This window comes from Psittacula echo, assembly GCF_963264785.1.
Source record: "Psittacula echo genome assembly, chromosome: 4".
In the NCBI taxonomy this organism is placed as follows: domain Eukaryota; kingdom Metazoa; phylum Chordata; class Aves; order Psittaciformes; family Psittacidae; genus Psittacula; species Psittacula echo.
In genome coordinates this window covers 95,979,841-96,004,885 of record NC_137738.1, presented here as the reverse complement: position 1 = coordinate 96,004,885, position 25,045 = coordinate 95,979,841, and the positions used below count along the sequence as shown (strand labels likewise).

At 39.9% G+C, this 25,045-nt stretch overlaps 1 protein-coding gene across 1 annotated transcript in view; it reads left to right on the top strand.

Annotated features, from left to right (window-relative positions):
* NBAS (NBAS subunit of NRZ tethering complex) overlaps window positions 1–25,045 on the top strand; it is a 191,572-nt gene that overhangs the window by 5,450 nt on the left and 161,077 nt on the right. The window contains exons 5-13 of the mRNA XM_080615036.1: window positions 72–119; window positions 1,215–1,258; window positions 1,662–1,795; window positions 3,416–3,549; window positions 3,665–3,763; window positions 16,866–17,004; window positions 17,924–17,989; window positions 21,356–21,484; window positions 24,857–24,920. Of these exons, the coding sequence (XP_080471162.1) occupies window positions 72–119; window positions 1,215–1,258; window positions 1,662–1,795; window positions 3,416–3,549; window positions 3,665–3,763; window positions 16,866–17,004; window positions 17,924–17,989; window positions 21,356–21,484; window positions 24,857–24,920 (857 nt within the window). The remainder of the gene's footprint in view (window positions 1–71; window positions 120–1,214; window positions 1,259–1,661; window positions 1,796–3,415; window positions 3,550–3,664; window positions 3,764–16,865; window positions 17,005–17,923; window positions 17,990–21,355; window positions 21,485–24,856; window positions 24,921–25,045) is intronic.

Below are 25,045 nucleotides of genomic sequence, written 5' to 3'. Positions count from 1 at the left end.
AGAGCTCTTACGCACATTCTGTAAGGACTGGACTTTGAATTTTTTTTCACACTTCTATTTTTCTCTTTCAGCAATGGTAAATTGTTGGCAGTTGTCCAAGACCAATGTGTAGAAATCAGGTAACTTAATATTATCTATTGCTTCATGATCACAGTTGTGGAGTTCTGAGAGTATTTCTAGTAATTTACTAACCATACTTGTGAAAGTAATCTGTGGAATAATCTTAAAATATGTTACCGCTTAGAAAGCTTTCTCTTCTTCTTAGTTCTTGGCCATTCCCTATTAAAAAACAAGGCAAAACAAAAACCAAACAACAAAAAAGCTCTCACCCACCCTCAGGATGCTCCACAATTATAAATGTTATAAATAAGCTTTATGTTAAGTATTTATCTGTCCCTCTCTCTTTTCAAGATGTGAAAGAAAACAATCAAGATGCTTCAAAATATTAAACCCAAATCATGGTCTTTCTAACCTTTGCCTTTCTGTCCCCCCTAGAAATCTCGTAATAAATGGGACAAGGAGTTAGTATTCTGCTTCTCTATAGAGTAGCTGGCATATATAATACTTCACTTCATTTTGCAAGCTATGTGGATTGCTGTAAAGACTGATGATCTCCCTTTTTCTCCTCCTTTCTAACAACAAGCTCTCCTTTGCCAGTTCAAGAACACATTTAGCTGTACAACAGGTCTTGATTGAGTGTGTTTACTTGCTTCACAAAAATCCATTTGCTAGAAGGTCAGACCTTCTATTTATATGTAAAAGAAGCAAGTGTATGAAAATTGTTCAATCAGAAGTGGTATGAGCACAATAAATGTCAGCTTATAGACTATAAAATAAATCTTGTGTTTCAGATGTATTAATGTAACTATATTCTTACATTGTTTCTAAAATTGTAACCTAGAGAATACTGACTGTGATTGTTTTTTTTTCCTGAAGTTACATGCTGAGGTTCTGAAATGCTGGTATTCTATTTGAACAGCATTACTACTGAGAGATTTAGTAGTATTATTTATGCATTGAGAGGAGGGTTTCTAAAATACTATTGTTAATTACTGTAGCTGCCTAAGGGTGAAGGCTACTTACCTACCTTTTTGAACAAGTAGTTAAATACATGGGGACCTTTGAATTGTGTACTTACAGTGTTCTGTTTATTCTGGAATATTGAATGGTGTTTTTTTTCTGTTCTCATTTAAATCCATGAATCTTTTTTGCAGGTCTGCAAAAGATGACTTTGGATCCATAGTTGGAAAATGTCAAGGTATACAATATGGCAATCTCTACATCATCACTTAGTGTCATCATTGTTTATTATTAATGCATTGCTAAGTGGCTGTGCTAGTTTACTTCAAGGATAATGTTGTAACTTCTTAAAAGCGTTGGAAAGAATCTCTTAATAATTTTGCTTTGTGACTAGCTCCATTACTCTTCCTTCCCCTCTTCTTTTCATTGTGATGAATATATACAAAACCTGAATCTGAAATGAAATTGTAGTTAAAATTAATGGGTTTGATAGACATAATGGATGTTGGAGGTGGTTTTTTTTTTTCCTGTCATTGTAATGATGTTAGGCATCCTGCATTTTTGATGCAGTTGACTTTTTGCTTTGTTCAAGGGGTTATATTTATATTTCACTTTTTAATACCTTTCTTCCTTCTTCATAGTGCCGAAGGATCTTAACCCTCAGTGGAAGCGTGTGGCATGGAGTCGTGATTGTACATTACTTGCTTATGCTGAAAGCACCGGAACAGTGAGGGTGTTTGACTTAATGGGTAGTGAGCTTTTAGTCATTTCACCAGTAAGTGCTCTCTTAGATTAAATATGAATATAGTAGGACATTTTGTAAGCATAGAGGGCGATTTCCACTCTTTGGCCTTCTTTTAATCATAGCTTACTTTGGTATAAAGGCTTACAGTATGAATACCATGCACAAATGTACCATGAAGTGTTTATCATATGATGGATATGTTATACTGAAGTTATGTATAGCACTTGCAAAGCATATCCTTTGTGCTACCTACATCTAGTCAGAATCTCATAGAATAGTTAGGATTGGAAAGGACCTTAAGATCATCTAGTTCCAGCCCCCTGCCATGGGCAGGGACACCTCCCACTGAACCATGCCATCCAAGGCTCTGTGTAACCTGGCCTGGAACACTGCCAGGGATGGGGCATTCACAACTTCCCTGGGCAGCCCATTCCAGTGCCTCACCACCCTCACAGTAAAGAATTTCTTCCTTATGTCCAATCTAAACTTCCCCTGTTTAAGTTTTAACCTGTTATCCCTTGTCCTGTCACTACGGTCCCTAATGAATAGTCCCTATCCAGCATCCCTATAGCCCCCCTTCAGGTACTGGAAGGCTGCTATGAGGTCTCCACGCAGCCTTCTCTTCTCCAGGCTGAACAGCCTATCTTCATAGGGGAGGTGCTCCAGGCCTGTGATCATGCTCGTGGCGCTCCTCTGGACTTGTTCCAACAGTTCCATGTCCTTTTTATGTTGAGGACATGAGAACTGTACACAATACTCCAAGTGAGGTCTCACGAGAGCAGAGTAGAGGGGCAGGATCACCTCCTTCGACCTGCTGGTCACGGTCCTCTTGATGTAGCCCAGGATATGGTTGGCTTTCTGGGCTGCGAGTGCACACTGAAGTCAGCTCATGTTCATTTTCTCATTGACCAACACCCCCAAGTCCTTCTGCGCTGGGCTGCTCTGAATCTCTTCTCTGCCCAACCTGTAGCTGTGCCTGGGATTGCTCCAACCCAGGTGTAGGACCTTGCACTTGGCATGGTTAAACTTCATCAGGTTGGCATCAGCCCACCTCACAAGCGTGTCGAGGTCCCTCTGGATGGCATTCTTCATCTTTCTTTTTTTAATTAAAATTGTGATAGATCTGCAGGTACATCAGGTTGTGAAAGTATAAAATCACCCTGTTAGTGTATGTGCATGTAATTACAATTTGTAACAATATGGTACCACATGGCTTTTGACATTCCATGCCACTGGCCAGAACACTGTCCTGGGCCTTGAGAAACAAGTCTTACAACAACATGGCACCCCTGAAAGCACTGATACAGACAAAAGGACTAATTTCTAAAACAACCTAGTAGACAACTGCGCCAAAGAGCATGACATTGAGTGGTTATATCACTATACATCCCCTATCATGCACCAGCCTCTGGGAAAAATTGAATGGTACAGTGGTCTGTTGATGACTCAGTTGAGGTACTGTTAAAAGACTACACTGGGATTTCTTTAATATCAAGATAAAGGAAGTGCATTTTGTTGCTAATAGAAATATGAAACTTTACATTTTTATACACTATAGTAAATTTAACTTCCTAATTCTTCCAGTAACAAAGTTTTATTTATTATTTAACTCTCCTTTCTCTCAATGTCTGTCTATGTTTTTGGGTAAAGACAGCAAGTTTTCCGGGAGATCTGAGTTATGCTATTGCTGGGTTGATCTTTCTAGAATATAAAGCAAGTGCCCAATGGTCAGCTGAACTGCTTGTTGTTAATTATCGTGGAGAACTGAGAAGTTATCTTGTAAGGTAAGCATAAATTTTCACTAGCTTTAAGAAGGCACAGTGAACTTCAGAGGAATTCTTTCCACTCTTTAAAGAAAATAAATCTGAACTAATGTATGTATTTTTTCCCCATACTTAGTGTTGGAACAAATCAAAGCTTTCAAGAAAGTCACAGTTTCAGCTTTAGCAGCCGTTATGCCCATGGAATAACTACTGTCATTTATCATCCTGGTCACAGGTAAGTGATCTGTTTGCTACTTGCTAATAAGATGGAAATGGTGAACAAAAGTGGCAAAATAAACATTGAAGTGCGTCAGATAAGCAGAGGGAGAAAAAAGGCCTATTTTAATATTGGTATTTAGTGAACTAGCAATAACAAGTCATGCATTACTGGATCTATGGAAGAAGCCCTGGTTGGTGATTTAACTTTACTAATGCAATAGTGAAAATCACGTTATGCCCTTTACTGTTTGAGTACCTTGTCTAAGCAGCATTCTTTAGAATGCCAGGAATGGCTTCTGAAGACATTTCTGAATGTGATGGGGGTAAAGGCTGATATATAAGCTTAGTTGCTTTTTTTCTGTGTGGATTTGCCTGCTGGACTGTTGACCAGCCTGTATTCCCTAGTGTTCTGACTGGAACTGCCAGGCTTTGGTATTTGGAGTTGTCTTGTGATGTAGTTTCTTTATTAGTAACATATTGGCTACAAAAAACAGACTTGAAAGGTGGACTAATTGACTGTTTGCTCTTGAACCAGATGTAGTTAGAATAGGTCCTGGTTAGCCGATTACCTATGTTAAAAATTTGTCTACCTTTTTAATATTTACTTGTTATATAGCAAGATAAACTTGGCAACTTATTTTTCTATTTCTCTTCATTTGTAGGAACTAATTTTCCTTCTAGATACTTTTATTAGATATACTGAGATTGAATGTGTCAGCACAGTATGTTTTATCACTATTGTTTTAAATGGAAATCAGGTTTGGCTATAGAACAACATAAGAAACTCACTGTTTAAAAATTTGTTCTCGTTCTTCAGTGTTAAGTGAACTGTCCTATTTATTTCAGGAAAAAACCATTATTAATGAGAAGTAACGTTCTTCTAGCTTATTACTTTGAGAAATTAATTTTGAGTATGGTTTCTTCTAAGTAGTTCATATCTAGTAATTCCAAATAATTAATACGCAGTATACTAAATCTAGCATTTTGAGGTAACAGGGGTGAGTTATGGAGCTTTGGTAGTGCTATATGACCAGACAACAGAACCTGTCATTCTTTCCTTTAATCAGACTGAGATTAACGGTTCTTGACGCTTGTTTCTGAAGTTATATTTTTCTGCTCCTAATATTAGGAAGTATATTGATTATAACAGTGAGTGTTGCAGAGAATATTGGTTACTATTCAAAGTACGGTCAAATAATTATTCTGACAGTTATAATAGCCAGATATGCCTGCTTTTAATTTTTGGTGCCTTTCTGAATTTTCTAAATGATGTCAGAACTGTGAAACTCTTATAATAGATGAACCCATTAACAAGAAAATACATAGAAAAACAGTCGAAGTAGTCGTCAGCATCAACATTGTTTTGTGTGTACTAATGGCAACTTTGCCATAGAAGTTTAAAACAGAAGTGGGGGAGAAAAAAAGGCAAATATTTCAGGTTTTGTTTTCCTTCTTTCCTCTCACCCGTGAGAGAAGCAGTAACTTTGTTTTTCCTACTATTCTTACAAGATCCTAGCTTAACATTTTTAAAACTTGATACTAGTGCGAAGTAAAAGAGCAGAAGTCCATGCTAGTTCTTTGCTTAGAACAGATTTTTCAGAATATTGGTAAAGTAAGTTATCTTTTTATGGAAGCTTATAGTTGGCAATTTTTGGAGGGGTTCTATATTCCATATTTTCTAGGGGGAGAAATGCCCTTTCCTTACATGAAAAGATGTGGTTATGTCTCCTGCTGAAGTAATAAGTTTGTGTAAAGCATGTGGCATACACATTCAGGAGCTACTTGTTTTTACCAGGAAACACTATGAGTAAAAATAGTTAGATGATCGTAATATTTCCTGCCATGTGCAGCCAGTTGACTTTATTAATGAAGTTGAAAAATTGATACTTGAAAGAGCGTACAATTGGATGGAATAGATGGAAGGCAGAAAGAACTGATATTTTGGTCTTCATGTAGGCAAGTCCTTTCTGTTTTGAATTTTCTCTGTGATAGAAAACTTCTAAATTTGATGTTAGAGAACTCTGAATTCATGAGTAGAGTCTGTTGCTGAAATTGTCTTGTTATCCAACAAAAACCCAAAAGGAGTTGAAGGGAGGCAGTTTTCTTAAATTATGCATTAAAGAAAATTGTAGGTACATATGAACACTTCAAAGTTTTGACTTTCAGCAATGTAAACTTTGATTGCTTAAGCTCAATTTTGTCACTTTGTGCTTTCTTGCATTTCTCTTAGTTTTCAGATGGTGATGTTATACTGGTCTTTCTCCACTGCTTTGCTTGTAAGCCTTGACTTACTACGCTCTATATTTGCTCACTATTACAGTGCAATAAAATAGCACTTAAGAACTTAGTATGCTTAATTTTTTCAAGTAGATGCATGATAATTGCAAAGAGGATATGTCAGTAGGGAATATAACTCAATCTGTAGGAAAACTTGAAATGCTAACTTTGGGAAAAAGTCTAATAATGAGTTTCACTGCTGTTGAAAAGTGCTGTATAAGTTAATCTAGGTGCCTGATGTTCGTGTTCTTATGTGACCCAGTTTTCATCTATGATGGAGTTTATGATGTCAGTTGACAAAAATGTCTGCTTCAACTTGAACTCTTTGTAGGCTCTAATGGAAGGTTCAACACCTATGTTACTCTAGAACTGAATGTCTTAGTTCAGGGTTATCTGCGATTGCTACAGAAAACATTTGATGTTGGGGCCTAAAATTTATGCTAACTGCAGGAGATGAAGGATTTTAGATTCAGTTAGAATTTGCTTGCATCATAACTGCATGAAGAATTGTGTAGAAGACACAGGTTTTTCTTGCCTCAGCTGAACTTGCTGTTCTTGTTACACTAGTTATTTTCAGCCCAACTTTGTTGAAACCTTTGAAATAGACTACACTTGAGGTACTGCAAGGGTAGCCATTATTTTGAGACTGGAGGAACTTCTGGAGGTACCTCATCCATTCCCCTTCACAGCTGGATCAACTAGGCCAGGTTTCTTGGAGCAGTGTCCCTGAAGTCCAAGACCTGCACATCCCTTAGGAGACAGTCTTTGTTAAGGACTCTGGTGTGCTGTGTGTGCTGGGGATTGTGCATCACCACAATTGCTGAGGACATGTACAGAGAGAGCTTCTGGCCACAACTTCTCTGCAAACTGCTGTATAAAATGCTGCATTCATTGGCTGTGCTCTGGGCTTGGCACTTATAGAGACCTTTTTGTAGGACTTATTAAGGGTTCCCTTCCCTTGGTAATCAGGAGTCAGGTGGAACAAAATCTCAGAATGCCCTCTAATCAGGAACAGCTAGCAGACCTTGTTAAAAGCTTCTGCAGCTAGACAGCTTGCTCTTCTTGGCAATGGCAGATACTGTGAAGTTCCTCAAAGGCTTCGCAGGAGTGGCCTGATGATCCCAGAAATATGTAGAAGATTAAAAGGATTGTCCTGGGTTCAGCAGTAGCAGTCAGTTTTTCTCCTTCTTAGTAGCTGTTGCAGCACTGTGTTTTTGACTTTTGGCCTGGGAACAAAGCTGATGACACCGATGTTTAGACTGACCAAGGACTTTGTGAGTCTCATGCTCTGCCAGGGAGGAGGGGGGGCCGGGAGGAAGCAGGGACAGGACACCTGACCCAAACTAGCCAAAGAGGTATTCCATACCACAGCACGTCATGCCAGGGGATGTAACTGGGAGCTACCCGGAAGGGCACGTCCTCTTTCTGTCGGGCTCTCTTTTCCGGCGGGCGGTATCGTATTCTCTTCCCTTGTTATTTCTCTTATCATTATTATTATTGGTGGCAGCAGTAGTGATTTGTGTTATACCTTAGTTACTGGACTGTTTTTATCTCAACCCGTGGGAGTTACATTCTTTCGATTCTCCTCCCCATCCCTCTGGGGGGTAGGGGGGGAAGTAGACTGCGTGGTTCTAATTTACAGCCGGGGCTTAAACCACGACAGTTCTTTTTGGCGCCCAACGTGGGGCACGAAGGGTTGAGATAACGACAGATCTGACCGGAGTGTGTCTAATCGTATTTGTGATAAGCATTCAGTGTTTTGGATTAATAGTCACTCGTCACAATGCTGATTTATTGGCTCTCAAAGTTGTTGTTTTTGATCTCACAGTCTCAATATGCCGTAGCTTACTTAGAGCCGGTATTTGCTGTGTTAGTGTTTTTCAAGTGTGGGGCTTGGGCTAAGGTTATTGTCTCATTGTATTTTATGGTAGTGATTTGTAATACAATAGAGAAATTGATCATGAAACTGATCTGGCTTATGTTCCCAGTGTGGTCACCACCTTTATACTTTGGGAAGTATATAATACAAATGCTTAGCAACTATACATCTTTTTTCTCCTTCCTGGGTGGTCAACCTATGAAGGAGACATTCTTTTACCCTCCCAGTGCCCCTTCCAGACCGTTTACAGCATCGTTTGAGAGTTTTGAAGTTTTTGAATGGCCTTTTAATATTGTTGAGACCTGTTTGCTGATTTGTGATGGGGGTCACCATGTTGACACGCATACAGAGTGTGTTTTGTCCGCAACCATTACGTTTGATCTCAAGAGTTAAGCAGAGTTGGGTTTGGGTCTTGTCTGGGGTTAGATGACAAAATAGGGGGACCGAGAGATTTTCCCCGAGGTTGGACAGCCATGAGTGGCAGGGTGTGTGGGATAGTATGGGCAAGTATCTAGGTCAGTGGGCCCCTCCAGTGTTTTGGAACTTCACCACCGAACAACTGCAAAATCCAGAAAAATTAGTAAAACACTTAAATGAGGTGTGTTGTCATCCTGGTCATACCAGAGAGGGACAAATCATGTCAACTTGCTGGGGCTTGGCCTATGCTTACGGGGCCTTGTTCAACACTATCCAGCACCTTCGAAAGGGAAATAATGTCCCTGGATCTGAGGGCGAAGCATCAGACAGCGAAGCTACCCCAGCTCCAAGCACAGCAGCTACACCACCCCCAGCGACAAGCACTGTTGCTACTCAAACCACAGTGATAATGACTGCAGCTAAACCAGAGGACCAATTCGTACCAATATCGATTGCCCCTGTACGCAAGAGAAAAAGCAAAAAGAGGCAAGAAGGGTGAAGCAAGATGAAGAAACATTGTATTCACTACCCAGGCCACCATCTGATCAGGAGTCATCATCACATGACGAAGAAGAAGAGGTGACTTCTCGACCTCGGACCTCAACCGAGCTACGGAATATGCGAAAAGATTTTACCCGTCAACCAGGGGAGCACATCATCACCTGGTTGCTCCGATGCTGGGACAATGGGGCCGATGGTCATGAACTAGGAGGTACAGAAGCCAAGCAGCTGGGATCACTTGCTAGAGAAGGGGGAATTGACAAAGCAATTGCAAGAGAGAAAAAGTCCCTCAGTCTTTGGAGGCGGCTCTTGGCAGCTGTGAAAGAAAGGTTTCCATACAAGGACGATGTTACGAGTCGTTCGGCCAAGTGGACTACTTTAGACAAAGGCATCCAGTCTCTGAGGGAATCAGCCATCGTAGAGATGATCTATCACATCAAACTGAATAACGGAGATATACCCATAGACCCGGATGAAGTCGAATGTACACGACCCATGTGGCGAAAACTTACACGGAATGCACTGTCATCATATGCCCATTCATTGGCAACAGTAACCTGGGGTGACATAGTAACACCAACAGTGGATGAAATGATTCATAAACTCCGAGAGTTCGAAGACAATCTCACCCCTTCCATCATCTCAGCTGTGGAAAAACTGTCCCAGGATGTCAAACAATTGAGGGACGATCTATCTGATTTATCCAGCTCCTCACGTGTACCAACACACATCTCAGCTGTTAACAAAAGACGTTCTATTGTTTGAGACAGAAGACATAGAAGGCAAACACCATGGGCCACCCTATGGTTTTACCTGCAGGATCATGGAGAAGACATGACGAAGTGGGATGGAAAACCTACTTCAGCTTTGGAGGAACGGGTGCATGAATTGAAAATAGGAACAAGGGTCAAGACTAATCATCCCATGAGAGCTGCGGCTTCAGTCTCTGGTGAGCAGGTTCCCAGATGAAGTGGAAGAGCTGACTTTACTCCAGCTCCTGTGATAACGAAGAATAATCCCTTTCAACACGACTTAGGTGTCCAACGTTGTGATGACTGTTAGAGGGACCCTGCCTCCAGCCAGGTGGAGGTAGGGGACAATCGGATTTACTGGACTGTGTGGGTCAGATGGCCTGGCACATCAGTCCCACAGAAGTATAAAGCTCTCGTAGATACCGGTGCACAGTGTACCCTGATGCCGTCAAGCTGTCAAGGGGTGGAACCCATCTATATCTCTGGAGTGACAGGAGGATCCCAAGAGTTGACTGTACTGGAGGCTGAGATCAGCCTGACTGGGAGGAAATGGCAAAAGCACCCCATTGTGACTGGTCCAGAGGCTCCATGCATCCTCGGCATAGATTACCTCAGGAGAGGGTACTTCAAAGACCCAAAAGGGTACCGATGGGCTTTTGGTATTGCTGCTTTGGAAACTGAGGAAAATGAACAGCTGTCCACCTTGCCTGGTCTCTCAGAGGATCCTTCTGTTGTGGGGTTGCTGAAGGTCGAAGAACAAAAGTGCCGATCGCGACCACAACAGTGCACTGGCGGCAGTATCGCACCAACCGAGACTCCCTGATTCCCATCCATAAGCTGATCCGTAGTCTGGAGAGTCAGGGAGTGATCAGCAGGACCCGCTCACCCTTTAATAGCCCCATATGGCCAGTGCGAAAGTCTAATGGAGAGTGGAGACTAACAGTAGACTATCGTGGCCTGAATGAAGTCACACCACCATTGAGTGCTGCCGTACCGGACATGCTAGACCTTCAGTATGAACTGGAGTCAAAGGCAGCCAAGTGGTATGCCACGAATGATATTGCCAATGCATTCTTCTCAATTCCTTTGGCAGCAGAATGCAGGCCACAGTTTGCTTTTACTTGGAGGGGCGTCCAGTACACTTGGAACCGACTGCCCCAGGGGTGGAAACACAGCCCTACCATCTGCCATGGACTGATCCAGAATGCAGTGGAACAGGGGCAAGCTCCAGAACACCTGCAATACATTGATGACATTATTGCGAGGGGCAATACAGCGGAAGAAGTCTTTGAGAAAGGGAGGGAAATAATCCAAATCCTGCTGAAAGCTGGTTTTGCCATAAAACGGAGTAAGGTCAAGGGACCTGCACAGGAGATTCAATTTTTGGGAATAAAATGGCAAGATGGACGTTGCCAGATCCCCACAGATGTGATCAAGAAAATAACAGCAATGTCTCCACCAACTAATAAGAAAGAAACACAAGCTTTCTTGGGTGCTGTGGGGCTCTGGAGAATGCACATCCCAAATTACAGTTTGATTGTAAGCCCTCTCTATCATGTGACCCGGAAGAAGAACGATTTTAAATGAGGCCCTGAGCAACAGCAAGCCTTTGAGCAAATTAAACGTGAGATAGTTCATGCAGTGGCCCTTGGACCAGTCCGGACTGGGCCAGATGTAAAAAATGTACTGTACACCGCAGCTGGGGAGAATGGTCCTACCTGGAGCCTCTGGCAGAAAGCTCCAGGGGAGACTCGAGGTCGACCCCTCGGCTTTTGGAGTCGGGGATACAAAGGATCTGAGGCCGGCTATACCCCAACTGAGAAAGAGATACTGGCAGCCTATGAAGGGGTTCGAGCTGCTTCGGAGGTGATTGGCACTGAAGCACAGCTCCTCCTGGCACCCCGGTTACCCGTGCCGGGCTGGATGTTCAAAGGCAGGGTCTCCTCTACACATCATGCAACCGATGCGACATGGAGTAAATGGGCTGCACTAATTACACAATGAGCTCGAATAGGAAATCCCAGTCATCCAGGCATTCTAGAAGTCATCATGGACTGGCCAGAGGGCAAAGATTTTGGAATGTCACCAGAGGAGGAGGTGATGCGTGCTGAAGAGGCCCCACCATATAATAAACTGTCAGAAAGTGAAAAGCAGTATGCCTTGTTTACTGATGGGTGCTGCCGTATTGTGGGAAAGCATTGGAGATGGAAGGCAGCTGTATGGAGTCCTCAACGACAAGTTGCAGAAACTGCTGAAGGAGAGGGTGAATCGAGTCAGTTTGCCGAGGTGAAAGCCATCCAGCTGGCCCTGGACATTGCTGAACGAGAAAAGTGGCCAGTACTTTATCTCTATACTGACTCATGGATGGTGGCAAATGCCCTGTGGGGGTGGTTGCAGCAATGGAAGCAGAGCAACTGGCAACGCAGAGGTAAACCCATCTGGGCTGCTGCACTGTGGCAAGATGTCGCTGCCCGGGTGCAGAACCTGGTGGTGAAGGTACGCCATGTAGACGCCCATGTACCCAAGAGTCGGGCCACTGAGGAACACCAGAACAACCAAGTGGATAAAGCTGCTAAGATTGAAGTGGCTCAGATAGACTTAGATTGGCAACATAAAGGTGAATTATTTTTGGCCCGGTGGGCCCATGACACTTCAGGCCATCAGGGCAGAGATGCAACATATAGATGGGCTCGTGATCGAGGGGTGGACTTAACAATGGACACTATTGCCCAGGTTATTCATGAGTGTGAAACATGTGCTGCAATTAAACAAGCCAAACGGTTAAAGCCTCTTTGGTATGGAGGACGATGGCTGAAGTATAAATATGGGGAGGCCTGGCAGATTGATTATATCACACTCCCACCAACCCGCCAAGCAAGCACCATGTGCTTACCATGGTGGAAGCAACCACGGGATGGCTGGAAACATACGCTGTGCCCCATGCCACTGCCAGGAACACTATCCTGGGCCTTGAGAACCAGATTTTGTGGCGACATGGCACCCCAGAAAGAATTGAATCAGACAATGGGACTCATTTCCGGAATAACCTTATAGACACTTGGGCCAAAGAGCATGGCGTTGAGTGGATATATCACATCCCCTACCATGCACCAGCCTCTGGGAAAATCGAACGGTACAATGGGCTGTTAAAAACTACACTGAGAGCAATGGGTGGGGGAACTTTCAAGCATTGGGATACACACTTACCAAAGGCCACCTGGTTGGTCAACACCAGAGGATCTGCCAACAGGGCTGGCCCAGCCCAGTCAGAACTTTTACATATTGTAGAGGGGGACAAAGTTCCTGTGGTGCACATGAAGAATTTGCTGGGGAAGACAGTCTGGGTTATTCCTGCTTCAGGTAAAGGCAAACCCACTCGTGGGATTGCTTTTGCTCAGGGACCTGGATATACTTGGTGGGTAATGCGGGAAGATGGGGAAGTCCGATGCGTACCTCAAGGGGATTTGATTTTAGGGGAAAACAGCCAATGAACTCAATTGTACGCTGTTGCCTGCTATAGCCCATCAACTAGAAGTCTGCAGGGCACCAGTGACTGGCCCTGACTTCCCTCCGACCATCATCCCAACAGAGAATGAACTTTGATAGAACCGGATGAGTTCTACAGTAAAGGAATGATCAGCATCAGCAGGCAACGATCCAACACTGCATACAGCTTCTCCTGCCCTGAAAGACTGTTCCAAGAGATGGAGGCCAACATCATGGACCAAATTGACTCAGTAGCTTTATAGGAATTGGTCCGTGCACTAAGCTAACAGTGCACTGAGATGAGAGTGAGGGTATATGGAAAATGTGGGATCTGAGCATGACGTGAATGGTATGGAATAAGGGGTGGATACTGTCCTGGGTTCAGCAGTAGCAGTCAGTTTTTCTCCTTCTTAGTAGCTGTTGCAGCACTGTGTTTTTGACTTTTGGCCTGGGAACAGAGCTGATAACACCGATGTTTAGACTGACCAAGGACTTTATGAGTCTCATGCTCTGCCAGGGAGGAGGGGGGGCCGGGAGGAAGCGGGGACAGGACACCTGACCCAAACTAGCCAAAGAGGTATTCCATACCACAGCACGTCATGCCCGGGGATGTAACTGGGAGCTACCCGGAAGGGCACGTCCTCTTTTTGTCGGGCTCTCTTTTCCGGCGGGCGGTATCGTATTCTCTTCCCTTGTTATTTCTCTTATCATTATTATTATTGGTGGCAGCAGTAGTGATTTGTGTTATACCTTAGTTACTGGACTGTTTTTATCTCAACCCGTGGGAGTTACATTCTTTCAATTCTCCTCCCCATCCCTCTGGGGGGTAGGGGGGGAAGTAGACTGCGTGGTTCTAATTTACAGCCGGGGCTTAAACCATGACAAGGATCTAGAAATGGAGCCCAGAAAACTGCTGCACAAACTGCTGCAAGTTAGCTCTGCTTCATGTAGAAAACATGCAAAGTAATGACAAATTGTTTTAGAATGAAGATCTTCATTGTATATAAGTAGTTTTAGACTAATTAATGTGTTTTGCTTCTGTGAAAGAGCTGAAAAGTCAGCATGATGACAGAAAGCATATATATGATAGACAACGTAAATAATCTGTTGCTTTGTTTTGGAAAATATGCAACACATACAAGCAAAACAACAAAATTAATTAAAAATGGAAAAAGACAAAACAGGAAATAGTGTCGCATGAAAAGCTGTTACACCTCTTTCTGTCACTTTCAATTTACTGCGAATAACGCATGATCATTACTTTCCATTTACTATTTTCACTTCGTTTGGAACTTCAGAAGCTTTTCAGAAAAACAGAATGTTTTTATCATGTTAACCAGGAAGAGAGTTTGTTGTTTCACTGTAGTGCTAATTCTTCTATTACTTCATTTAGATACTTGTGGCTTTCTTTCTATTGAAATCTTAAAAATAAACTTTGTTTCACCTAGATCTTCAGCACTTTCACTTTTATGGATTCAAAGCTAATGCAACAGTGCATAGCAGTTCTAGGTCCAGTTTACAGGTCAGTCCTAAGAACCATAGGGATGTCCAGTCTCCAGGCTGTCCAGTCTTTTAAGTCTTCCATTATTTAATAATTCCTCTAACTTGTCAATGTTTGATGTGTCTTCCTGTTGAAGACAGCTTGATAATTAAATAAAATTGGTCAGCAGCTGGCTAAACATGAGCCAACTTGTGCCAAGGTGGCAGAGAAGGCCAAGAGCATTCTGGCCTACGTTAGAAATAGTGTGGCCAAGAGGACTTAGGGTAGTGACTGTCCCCCTGTACTCAGCACTAGTGAGGCTGCACCTTGAATCCTGTGTTCAGTTCTGTGCCCCTCACTACAGGAGAGACATTGAGGTGCTGGAGTGTGTCCAGAGAAGAGCAACAAAGCTGGTTAAGGATCTAGAGCACAAGTCTTACGAGAAATGGCTGAGGGAACTGGAGTTGTTTAGCCTGGAGAAAAGGAGGGTCAGGGGGCACCTTATCGCTTTTCTCCAACTACCTGAAAGGATGTTGTAGTGAGGTGGGGATCAGTCTCTTCTCCCAAGTAGCAAGTGATAGGACAAGAGGAAATGGCCTCAAGTTGTGCCAGGAGAGGTTTAGGTTGCATATTAGGAAAAATTTATTCACTGAAAGAGTTGTCAAGCAGTGGATCAGCCTTCTCAGAGATGTGATTGTGTTGCCATATCTGGAGGTATTTAAAAGATGTGGGTGTGATTGTGTTGCCATATCTGGAGGTATTTAAAAGATGTGTAGGCTTGGGGCCATGATTAGCAGTGGATTTGGAAGTGCTGGGTTAATGGTTGGACTTAATGATCGTACAGGTCTTTTCCAACCTAGATGATTCTGTGATTCTAATTCTTAAGAGGTTGCACATGCTATTCAAGTTAACAGTTTTAAGGATTCTGAAACCTGGTCTGCACTACTTATAGTATATTTCCTTGTCTCTGATAGGAATCCATTTGTTCCTTAAATGATAACATGGTTTCTTCTTGGTATACTACAGCAAGAAACCATGTGTTACGGATTCTTAGCCGGAAATTTTACATAATCTAAAGTGAAAGAGCACCTCCTTGAGGGAGAAGTAATTACTCTCAGCTGTGCTATGCTTTACTTTCTGACCATAATAACAGTGCAGAATTACCCATTTTCCTGTTAATTGTGATGGTAGACTGGCAGTCTTATATTGCTCTTTTAGGGGAAAATGGTGAAAGTGATTCCTGTTTTACTGTCTTGGGCAATGCTTTACACCACCAAAGAACTAAAACTCTTAAGAATCTTAACAGCCTGTAAGCATCCCGGTAGAAATCATCTTGCTGTATGTTTGTGAATAGCGTGAGACCTGGGAATGATAAGTTTTACTGACCTCTTAAAGAGGATTAAAGGTGGAAGAAAATGTTTTTCTTTCAGTTGCCTCTTGCAGGAAATGTTTTGAAATGCACCGATTACAGCTGAGAGCCTTATGAGAAACAGCCACTAGGTGGCAGAGCATTTCGAGAGTAACACAGACTTTGAAAATTGGTGAAGGAGCGTTCTTGGGGCTGAACCTCTGGCTTTTCTAATCTGTGCCTTTTTTGCAGTTAGTTTTTGATGGGTTATTCACTGATATGATGCTGCCAAACAAACGTAGACATCTGTTGTCAAAGCTTTCATCAAAATGATCATCAGTTAAATATAAAACTGTTTGTTAATGAGGTGAAAGGGCTTCAAGGGGAAATATTTTGATACATTTTAGTGGTAATCAGCAATGATTGTAAGAGTTCCCTCAAAGTTTTAAAAATATCATCTACTGTGTGTACTAAAATTATTGCATGCACATTTATAATTGGTAGAGTAGCTTTAGAAAACAAAATTGAGAAACCTTGACACATTTGGTTCCTCGATAAAAGAGAAGTAGTTTTTATACCACATCTAAATGAATGGAAACCTAATGCTTGAACAGAATGATCAGAACTTTTCCTAAGCTTAAGCTGTAATTGTTATAATTCTTTGAGGGTAGGAGAGTAATTGATAATTGATAAACTCAAATTTGAGGTGAGACATATTTTAAATGTTGGGAATTATGCCTTAAATGCCACAAATAACAAATGTTACTAAAGTCTTTTTCAACTTCAGTATGTTTATTTGCAGACAAAGCTTATTGGGGCTGTTAGATATCTTTGTACACCTTTTTTGTTATGGCAGTCTTTTGTTATGTACAGTCTTTTTGTTATGGCAAGCAAGCTGCTCTAGTTCTCAAGACAATTAAAAAAAGACATTTATGTGACAGCATATAAAACTGTAATATACCTTAATGTATTTTACAGACTTCTTCTTGTAGGAGGCTGTGAAACAGATGAGGAGGGAGTATCTAAAGCAACTGGATGTGGGATATCTGCTTGGAGAGTTCTGTCAGGCTCTCCCCATTATAAAGAGGTCACTAGTTATGAAGATGATGTTCGAACAGTAAGTATGTTTCCTTATTCTACTGGATGAATACTTTTACTGGCAGAATTATTTAAGGAGCAGTTTAATATAAATATTTTTCTGAAAGAAGACCTTAATACAATTTTTTATTTTGTAAGCTATGATACGTGCTTCTAGTAAGTTATCTTTTCCCTCACCAGCGTCTCCGGTTTTGATTTTTTTGTAAGTATGATTTGAACTTTTTAGTTCTTGATTATCACTTGTGGTTTAAAAAACAACCAAAAACACAACAAGAGGAAACAATAAAAAAAAAATTGGCATGGAAATACACAAATTGTTAGTTGTTTATTGAAATACATTGCATGTCTTTGTTGGAAGAAGTTCTAGTTATTTTTGTCTTTTTATTACTTCATAACAAAAGGCAGCACACCACAAATAAATCATAGAATTATAGAATAGTTAGGGTTAGAAAGGACCTTAAGGTCATCTAGTTCCAACCCCACTGCCATGGGCAGAGACACCTCACCTTAGACCATGTTGCCCAAGGCTTTGTCCAACCTGGCATGTTTAATTTTAAGTCTGGCTCTCGATTCCTGTTGTTTCTAGTAGAAGTAAATGTTTGATTTGGTGACAACTATATATACTGAAATGAACTTAAAATATGAGTATAATACTCCAGTATTTACTCATATAGCCATTGTTCAGTTTTAAAAGCAAGTTGTTAGTTTTATTGCAAATGGGTAGTGCTTTCTCATGGCATGATACATACCTAGCAAAATGGGCAAAGTTATACAAACTGGGTTTTATTATCCTTGCATTATTTTAAAGTTGGCAGTCTTACGGAAGTTTAAAGAATCCTTTGGAGTTGTTTTATTATTTTAGATATGACTCAGTTTTTGGTGCGTAACACAATGTATGAGTTTGTCTTTCATTGTATGGTGTGTTTCTGTTCTTACAGGCACAGAGAAGAGGATTATTAAGGATTATGAATTTAAGATTTTACAGCAGGCGGGGAACAGAACAGGTATTAAGGTCTAGGTCCACCTCAGAAATGTCTTTTAATGTCTCATAATTATCTGTTAATGACTGCCTGAGACACTGATTGAAAGTGGTTTTTAATTTATGCAAATGAGAATTAACATTTCTATAAAAATATAAAAAATTAATAAGCTTTTAGCATTAAATGGAGTAGCTTGCTATTTATTTGGACTTTTTAAAAATCCAATTATTTCTTCTGCTGAAGCTTGAATCACAGGTTTTCAGCATACTGTCAGGAACAGGTCTAGAGGTGTAGAGTTTGATATTAACTGTAAACTGTTATTCAGGAAGGAAGTGGTAAAAAGCCACCTAGTTATTTGTTAATGAATGTAATGATCATAGCATGTTAGGTGTGTTATATATTCCATAAGAAAAGAGTCGATTGTGGTGATGTTTCTCAAATGCACACCAGAGAGATATAAATAAGAGGAGCAAAGCCCAACTTTTTGCACTACCCTAATCGCACTATAAACCAAACAAAAACAGGCTTGACTTACAGCCCAAAATTTTCATACAATATAGGGAACAATATAGAAAAATGAGTGGAGTCAAGCTAAGCCTTCATGGCTTAAACAGGGCAGACACAAAGAATTGACTTGTGCAGTCTGTTATGAGATACTATGGAAGCATTTTGCTAAGTAGCGTCAAGGGTTTATCATTGGTCAGACTTCTACAACCAGGATGTGTGTGAACCTAATCAAACTGCTAAACAGAATGAAACTTATTCAGCAAACCCTGGATATGGGCCTTGTATTCTCCTCTTCCCTGGATTAGTGAGTGGTAAATCTGAGTGTCGTGCTGATATGTAGGTGTGCAAAGCTTTCCACACAGTGCTTGTGGCTTTCTTCTACATGCCTTAGGAGCTACCCATGCAGTACTCCACAGCCACTTCCTATCTCTTGTCTACTAGTTGTGTGTAGCCTTTTTTGATTCTCTTTTTTATCCTTCTTTCACTCCTCATAAATAATTTGTTTCCCCCCTGCTTTTTCTCCTTTTTTTTTTTTTTGTTCTACAATAGAAAAGAACAATGAAGATCTGTCTAGCATCCTAACCATGTCCTCTTGAGAGGGAAAAATGCTGGTCTGAAGTTATATGGACTTTGGAAGTGACCTTAATAGATTTTTGGGATGTTTAGGTGACTGGTTAGAAGAAGAAATTGCATGCCTGATTGGAAGGGGAAAACAGATCTTTCTGAATCTCTCTCTCAAAGTTGCAATGGGAGAGATTTTATTTTCTTCACAGAAAATATAAAAGAGAAGGCTGAAGTAAACTTTTTCCACTTGCCAGTACAAAGTTTATGAAGAAGAGCAAAGATTGTTAATCATCTTTGTGTGTTTTAATCCAATTTCAGAGATTATGGTTTAAATATGTGAGGTAGAGTTTATAGTCTTAGTGGAAATTTGCAACAGTGTTAAGGTATGACAGGCACAGCAGCTGGAGGGCTTGTATGTTAGAACTAGATATACTGAGATTTGATTCTTAATGTTGCTAACTTAAATGACACTTCTAAAATGTGAAGTGCCAGCCTGCTGAGGTTTTCAATATCTTGTTCTGCAGTTCTCTTAAATTGATAGGATGTTTACTGAGGCAGCATTGCCTGCTTTTCCAAAACACTGATGAATCTCTGTACATAATGCTACTGGGGTGGTAAATTTGAATGTGTTAATGGCCGCTCAAATTCAAAATTTAACAGCAAGAGAATCACTACAGACTACTGTGTAAATGTTTAAAAGATCTGTGATGTGTAGTATTGATCATTTATCTGAATGGGTTATATATTTTTAGCTTCACATTTCTAAGTCCTTTAGCAGTCTATTGTTCTTTGTCCTTTGTGCATGCAAATTGATTTGTCAAGAGAGAATCGCCATTAGTAAGCATGTAAAATTCGTTGGCAAGATACAATAGAGATTGCAGTACTCTAGCTGATTAAGAATATAGTCAGAGAATACTTAAGAACTTTTTCTAATGTAAGTAATTCTTAATTGGTTTTTAAAAAAGCCTTAGTAATGCTCTCCTTTTCAATTAGAAACACATTTTAAGCTTGGATTTGAGCAGTGCTTTCAGTAGCTGTGAGGAGATTGCTTAGTAGTCATTGTTTCTATGGCATAGGTAGAACTTTAAACAACCTAAGCAACAAAATAAAAATAATACCCCCCACAAACCTAAACAAACAAACATACCCTAAAAGAATATTATCTTCAAATATTACCTACCAGTAATGTTCTTTAGAAATGCTGTTTAAACTTCTTATGGACATCTATTAATTTTTCTGTACTTCATTTTGTGTTGCAGTATTTTCCAAGAAGGGAGGCACTGGCTTAAAAACTGATCAGCTGCAGACTTAGACAGTTCTCACATTACTATATAGGAAGTTTTTAAAAGCAAACTGCACTAGCAAAATGGGGGTTTATAAATAATATAGTTTTTGGGAATCTACATTCTGCTGTCTTTCAGTGAAGGCTAGGCTCTCTGAGAACCTAATGATCTCTCTGAAGACACAGAAGTTGAGTTGTGTTGGGAAGAATAAATATAAGTTGTATTTTCAGAAATTGGAATGCATTGCCCGTGGCACTAAGTTTGACTTCAAAATTTGAGGTGTATTTAGAGGCTCTTCTCTTGTGAAATAGTGTGTAGATCCAGTTGTAATTGTGTGGGAGTTCATGAATCCTTAAGGAAATATTTTGTTAGAAGTACATTTTGCCTCTGAAGATACCCAGATCTAAAGCAAAACTTAAATCCAGGAGGATTTTTGTAGTCTTCATAAAGTTTACTTACAGATATTGAATTATTTCATCTACAGGAACTTACTCTGATACTATATTGTTGTTTAGTCTTCTGTTACCCAGAAGATTCTTGAATTCCATGGCCTGAAATGAACAATTTGCTTCTCCAAGATCTCTTAATCTGTGTATCTCTTATATTTCCTGCTCCTTCCTGTCCCCCCAGCCATTTCTTTTGTTTTATTGTAATGATGCTCACCCAAAAGTTTGCTCCCAGGGAAGAAGAGCTGTACTAAGCTGTGTTTGGTAACAGTTTTCTTTAGGTGGGCCTGAGAGGCAGGGCAGTAGAAAACTGAGGCTGTAAGTATAACATTATTCATGTTATGATAGTTTTCTGCCTTAATACAGGTTGATTTTACTCTTCATGTCCCAGTCGATATTTTACCTTTATTCTGACTTTCACCATACATGTTGTTTGATTTTAAACATGTTAAATTTTCAGGATGGAATATTGTACATTTTTTTTTGTGTGTGTGTGTTTTTTTTTTTGTTGTTTGAATCATAGAATTGTTTGTTATTTGCTTAGGTATTTTTTTTGTTTTGTTTTACTTTGCTGACATAATGTTTGGCAGGATGGAGTTTTCAAGATGAATCTTTCTCCTGATGGAACTCTTCTGGCAGCTATTCATTTCTCAGGAAAACTGACGATCTGGTCTATTCCATCTCTCAGACAACAAGGAGAATGGGACCAAACTGATCAGGTAAGAAGGATTTAGATACCTGTGGTATGTATCTTAATCCTCTGAGGATCTGTTTCCTAGGAGATGAGAGTGGTTCAGATGCCTGGAAAGATAGTATGGACGTAAAGCAGTGAACTTCTTATGTTCTGAGCCGTATATTTACCTTGACAGTAATCTTTCTATGTTTTAACCATAAGCCTTAAAATTAAGAAAAAAGAGTCATTTGTGCTGCAATGAGTTTTTCTATGAGGCATTTTGGAGCCAACCGGGTAACACTGCTAGGGATAGGTTTAAATGCTGTTTTAAAATATATGTAGGAGGTCAACACTCATAACTTTATTTGAGTGATTAAAACCGAATTCTGCTGGATGTCTAATGCAATAATCTGTTCCTCCCTCAAAATTTACCTTACCTTCTGCCAGATAATGCTCCAGAGTAGATTATTCATCAGACTGGTAAGTCACCTGCTTTCTACAGGAATTGCTTGCAAAACTTAGTAGGTGGACTTAAGTTAGTAATTGCGCAGACACTGTCAAACTTTTATGTAACTAGTGTGAATTTAAACACTGGGATTACAAAATTACTTGTTTTCAAAGAAAATTCCAAATAACTAATACACTGTCTGGGTAAAGATAACACTTTATTTTAGTGAGGAAAATATATCCACGTTTTGAAATGTGACAAATCTGACATGATTCATACTAGTATGTGAAGTATTCTGGTTTTACTCCCAATAATTTCTTGACCAGTAGATATGGAAAGGCTTTTCACTTCAAGTAATGTTTCTAAACCTGGAAGACATGAGCCGACATCAAGTTTAACCAGAGTAACTAGTCCGACTGGATCTTTGCTTATTAGACATATATTGCACCGATTACCACTAATATTTCCTACACAGTATTGATCTCAGATGGCTTTATTGTACATAAGTGTTTTTCTTATTACAAAGTTATTGTAGAATAAAACATTTGCTACTTAGTAATAAACAGTTGTGTTTTAGTGCATATTCTGATTAATAAATCCACATGTTATGTTACGATTAAATATTTGCGGTTTCTGGTTATTCTCTATAGTTTCCTTTTGCAGGGTAAATCTTTGCACAGTATATTGACTCCTTTAGAAATGCCAATGCAACATATTTCTGCCATTTTTTGTAGACAGTTTTAAATTCTTCAGGCTTATGCATTTATATAAAACAGACAACTTTTTCCTTGCACTGTACTGAATTTCTCTGCAGCCTACTCATTGTGCAGTAGGTACTATAAGGTCTACAACAAAACACTTCCTTGGCATTACGTGCATCATGTATGGGCATAGGATTCTGTAATGAGGAAGAGGACAAAAAGAAGGAAGAAGTCTTCCTTTGGGTATTATGATAACTGATGTTAAATGAAGATTTTTAAGGAAAAATTTTTAAAAAAGGCCGAAAAATTGACTACAGGAAAGACTTAAGTCAATAAATACTTGTAGACACAATGGTATTTTGCTATCCTGAGCACCACTGGTGTGCTCTTTTTGATCTGACTGCAAAAGCGAGACTTGGAAACATGGCTGTGGTATTGTGTAGCTTAAGTTTTGGTTCTTAGAGGTCAGGTAAGCAGTCAGATCTGATTAGGCTATATTGACTGTGAAACTATTCTGGACTGGGATGGAGTTAATTTTATTCACAGCAGCCTGTGCTAAGCTTTGGATTTGTGACCAAAACAGCGTTGGTAATGCACCAGTGTTTTAGCTGCTGCTCAGTAGTGTTTACACAGCTTCAAGGCCTTCTGTTCCTCACTGGTGTCCCCCAGATGAGAAGTTTGGGGGTGCACAATGACCTTGTAGGGGGCACAGCCTGGAGAGCTGACCTCAGCAGGCAGAGCTGACCTCAGCAGGCAGAAGGGATATTCCCTTCCATGTAACATGATGATCAGCAGTAAAAACAGAGGAGGGGGAGGTTTTGAGTGGGTAGCTCAGAGACTGCTTTGGCATTGTCTTTGTGGGAGATGATGAATGATTGCCTTTACATCACTTGTTTTTATTTATTTATTTTTTTAAATTTGTCTTTCCGTTGCTTATTAAACTCTTTGTCTTGACTGATGACTATTCTTGCTTTCACTCTCCTTAGACTGTCCCACTGGGGAGAGGAGCAAGCGAACAGCTGGGTGGTGCTTAGCTTCTGGCTGACTTCAGCCTATTGCAGAAATGTAGTTCCAAGCTTCCTTAGGAAAGTACTTTTAAAAAACAAAAAACAAACAATCAAAAATTCTGCTCCAGTGTTGGCAAAAGTGTTGTGCATGTACATGTGTGTAGGTATGCATATCTGTCTATACCTGTACTTCAAATGTACACTTCAGATTTTTGTGAGAATACAAATTTTGCTCAAGGATGCTTATGGTGAATTGTTACATTTTTTTCTTTGCTTATAACAATAATGAATGTGTATTTTTAAGCAGCTTTCAGGAATTTATCATTTAGTGAGGGTGGTGTAAAGGAGTATTCAGTGTTTTGACTGTTTTCAGAATGATACTCGTAGGTGAAACTAGTGTCCAAGCATAATGGATATTTTGATTATGTGAGTGATTTCTACTTAATTGTCACACAATCATAGTTATTAAATTAAAGTGGCCTCATTTACTTTTAACTAGCAGACCCTTTCTACTAAAAAATTAAGTCTGAAAATCACCTTCTGCTTGACCCAAACCTGCTTCAGTTGTCTGTGCTGTGTAATCTACCTGTACTTCCATTGCATTGCAGTTAGGGGCAGAATTATTGTCATCTGTATTTGTGTAGTTCCCATGTATTCTGTTATTACTAAAGTTTTAAAAACAACAGAGCAACAGGTTACTAATTCTAAATGTTGCATCATGAAATAACGCTGCTTCTCTTGCTGCACTAGTCTTGAGAGGGGCTTCATAATTATGAAAATAACCATAGTAAATACTTACAGCATTGTACTAGGCTTATAGTCAGGAACACTACACAGAGCAAACAGGAGAGCTATTTTGGAGATTATTCATTTATATGCTTGCAGTCCTGCATACAGACATACAAAGAAGCGCTTGGTGAGCTTCTGATTGCTGGAGAGCCTTTATTTCAGAAATCTTTAGAGCGTGATTACTAGGACAGGTCTGATTGTACTCTTGTTTTCTAATATAGTCTTTTAAAAATCCAGAAGTCTATTTTGGTATGATTTTTATTTTCTTTAGTTTGACTGTCTAGAGGAAAGCCCAATGTTACTACAGCAACTGTACATTTTATTTTCAGGAAAAGTTTGATTTTATGGGGAGTATTTTCATTGAAAAATTAGTAGATCAGCAATAGAATAAATAAACAGATTATATGACAAAGATTTACTTGCATATAATTTTTCTTTTTGTTTCACACTTTTTTTAATTATTTTTCTTTTAGCCAGGTTATGATGAACTTAACCCAGACTGGAGACTCTCTAGTGAAAAAAGAAAGAAAATAAAAGGTATGTGGTACAGTTAGATCATTATTTTATACCACTGTGTAGTTAAAAATATTTATACAAATATACAAACACATAAAATGGCTTAATTAAATCTCAGAATAGAGGACAAAATTGTATGTATGATT